Raw genomic sequence first — 3,515 nt, 5'->3', positions numbered from 1 at the left:
AGAAATAAGTTTAGAACTTTTTCCGCTCTCCTTTTTCTCCTGCTTCGCAGCAGATGCTTGCAAAATTTATGGATTTTTGAGGCTCTTTATACAGGTAAACGTCTGAAGAGGTTGACATGTATGTACTTGGTGGGGACAATTTTTGACCATTTTCTCAGTACAAAGTCTGGTGAGAACCCATTGGGCCTCATGCAAGAACCGTTCGTACGCACAGATTTGTTCTGTTCGTACGAGTGATTTAGGAGAATTTGTAACATTCACCAATGTTTTCGTATTCTAAGATTTTCTTCAGATACGAACAAAATTCAGGAGTGGTCCAGACCTGTCGTATATTTTACCAGCAGTCAGTCTGCTGTTATCCAGACGGGTTTTCTTCACTAATAACTTTATATTTCGTTAGTTTGAAGAGATTTAGAGTTGAAAATAAATCACACTCCATAATTATGTTGACAATAAGTTATTCTGCTTCAATTAAAACCCATTGAATTGAAAACCCACACATGCACGGAGAGAACATGCAAACTCTACCAGGATTTGAACCAGCAACCTCCATGCTGAGAGGCATCAGCTCTACCAACTGAGCCATGGTGCTGCCCCTCTTTGTAAATGTCTGCCTGCAGGTAAGATGACACACCTGCTCCAGCACACCTGAGTGAGTGAGTGAATTAATCATCCATTCATCAGGTGGAGCAGAGGAAGACCAGCAGGATGATCCAACCCTGCCTCAGGACTTTACATTCAAGTATAAATTAAAGGTCAAGACTTTCACCTCATTTCAACCTCTCTTTGAGACAACAGAGTTTAAAGAAACAAGACAAACTCTTATAAATCTGATGTATGTGAAGGGAAATGTCTACGAATAATTATCACTTGTTTACATTTATAATGAGACAATCAGCTTTCTCTCATTGTTTTTATTTCAGTCACATCCAGACAGTCATATAAGTTCAGGACAGATTCTGACATTGTTCCTGTAGATGAACGATGAGCAGAGGAAACAGGAAAAATGACACTAAATCTCACAACAACAAGTTTTAGGAACAAAGCAGGAAGTGATGCTGACAAATATTCATCTGCTTCGTTTCCTTAAAACAAGAGCTTCAACTCAGTTTTCCTCAGAGTCCTGGATCCTGGACGCTCTCTGCAAAAAATAATAAAAACAGTTTTAAATGATTCATACAACAAGAAGCAGGTTGTCCCTGCACTACACACAGTAGTTCCTGTGGTGTAAAAACATTTCATCTTTACTGTCACTTCAGTTCTGTAACTTTAGTAAAATAAATGTCCTGTGGGGTAAATCAATGTTAAAACTTATAAACAGCCTGAAATGAACAGTTGAACCACTTGATCTCATTTTAATCCTTAGAGTGTGTCAGCAGCCACATCTTGATTTGTTMTAATTTATTTACACTCATCCTTCAAGTCCCAGTTTGTGAGGTTGTGTAGTTCTGACACATCGTCACATCATGTTAGTGTTTCACAACTCTTTAATTTAAAGCTGTAAAAATGAAAAGCAGCAGATCTGTGTTCATTAAAGGTATGTCAGGTATTTTATATAAAGTTTCTTACATTGTTCAAACATTTATTTCTTTTATTCTTAATAATGTTTGTGTTTAAACATCTTCTAACACCAGGCTCATTTCTAGGTTTGTTCAGTTTTTTAAGATTCTGAACAAATAATGGATTAAAGGTTTATATTTATCCCACAGCATGAAGATATGACTTTAAAATGTTTGGTGTGTTTCCACAGACCTGCACAGTGTGACGTGTTAGAGATCAGACATGTTTACCACCACAAACAGCTGCTCTGCTTCTGTGTTCAACACACAGCTGCCTTTAAGTCCATTTTTACAACATACTGAGTTTCTCTGGTTAGTGAACGTCATCAATGATGTGTAAAACATTGATGAATGAGAATTAACTGTTAGTGACAGAAGAACAGAAGAGACATCATGTGAGTCATCAGGTTTTATCAACATMAAATGTTTTACCAAGCACTGTTCAGGAGAATCAAAGATGTGTTAGCATGTTTGACTGTAACTCGTCATGTTCTCTGATGGAGGACTTGATGTTTTACCCGGTGATGCTCTCTCTTTTTGAGGACGACCCCCTCAGCCTCTAAGGTCTTTGTGGTCCTGTCGAACAGGTCAGAGGGTTTGACTTCACCACAGCTGTTTGTCTGTAAGTCTGTGTAGCACATGACAAACCTGTAGGACAGAAATAAATTTACTCATCCCTTCCTCTCAGTTTCTCTATAAACCTTCAAACAAACAGAAGCAATAAATCAATGTGTTTTACAATAAACAGATTTATTTAAAGCGCAGATTACAATAAAACAAATTTATCTGTGGCTTTATCTTTTCACCATTTCTGTTTGTTGTTTCATGAAACATGATGTTAACCATGTTAAGTGAACTTTATAAACACTGAACTTCACAGGACTATATGTATATTCATATAAAAGGGGGGGGTGCTTCAGGAAAGGGGCGGGGCTTAACGCTCTGCTCACAGGAGGAGGAGTGAAGCTCTGTCACCACAGCTCCTACAGGTCTCCAGAAACACCAGGATCAGTCACCACGTTTGTTGTTGGTCACTTTAAAATATATGATAAATAAATAAAATCTAATGTTACAACTAATCCTGGCTCCCTTTAACAGAAATAATGTAGCTTCAAAGTAAACTTATCAAACTAACAATCAAAGTAAGASTGGAGATGAGGCCCACAGAACCAGTATCAAAGCAGCTAAGAAACTTACTGACAGAAACCTGAGTGACTTGTTGAATCAATGCTGATTCATACTGAGTTAGTAAATTATTTCTGTTATCAGCTTGTTGAAAAGGTGTTGTAGTTTGTGAAGACATCAAACTGAGGACAAACGTCTTTCATTCAGACGAAGAGCAACAACAGATTTAAAACAAGTATTCAGCTGTTTTTATAATTCATAAAATAACTTGTCAAACATACCTTTGACATGTGGATACAAAGTTTGGTTTTAACAAGTTGAAGGCCAAGGGACCAGTCCCATATTGGTCAAAAAACCTCCTGTAAGACAGAATTATTTTCATTAGTAACAYAAACATGTCATTTTACTGTCTTACACAACTGAAACATAAAACCTGAACRAAAAGACAACATTTAAGAGTAAGTTTTTATCAACTTGAGCAGTGTTGCTGTGTTTAAGTTTCCTTGTGGTTTGCTTTATGTGAAGGTGGTCCTTTGTTGTTCAGGACTGCAGCTTTTCTTTCATTCTGGAAAACAGAAAACATTACATCTTACAGAGGGACACGTGGATTTGGGATTGTTTTGTAGATCCCACAGGAAACAATGCTGCTGCCCTGCCTTAAGGTGGGGGGGCAGGCTTTGACAGTCYTCTGTGTCCATGTGCCCAACAACTGTTCAAAGTATCCATCTTTCTTGTAGCCTTTAGCTGAGGTGCTGGAAGGTGAAGGGACTCCTTTAGTCTGTAGAGGACTTCAGAGCTCACCAGGGTAACAACAGGTGACCCTGAGGGGCC

At 38.1% G+C, this 3,515-nt stretch overlaps 1 protein-coding gene across 1 annotated transcript; it reads right to left on the bottom strand.

Annotated features, from left to right (window-relative positions):
• Positions 1-899: 899 nt before the first annotated feature.
• mrps23 (mitochondrial ribosomal protein S23) lies at positions 900-3,043 on the bottom strand (the record flags this gene model as incomplete). Its single annotated transcript, XM_014000197.1, is given in 3 exon segments — positions 900-1,141; positions 2,078-2,207; positions 2,966-3,043. Coding segments are annotated over 3 exon segments (244 nt in total), but the record flags the coding sequence as incomplete, so codon positions are not given.
• Positions 3,044-3,515: the final 472 nt, after the last annotated feature.

Source organism: Austrofundulus limnaeus, unplaced genomic scaffold (assembly GCF_001266775.1).
Source record: "Austrofundulus limnaeus strain Quisiro unplaced genomic scaffold, Austrofundulus_limnaeus-1.0 Scaffold2794, whole genome shotgun sequence".
Taxonomy (NCBI): domain Eukaryota; kingdom Metazoa; phylum Chordata; class Actinopteri; order Cyprinodontiformes; family Rivulidae; genus Austrofundulus; species Austrofundulus limnaeus.
This window is presented reverse-complemented; position numbering and strand designations above follow the sequence as displayed.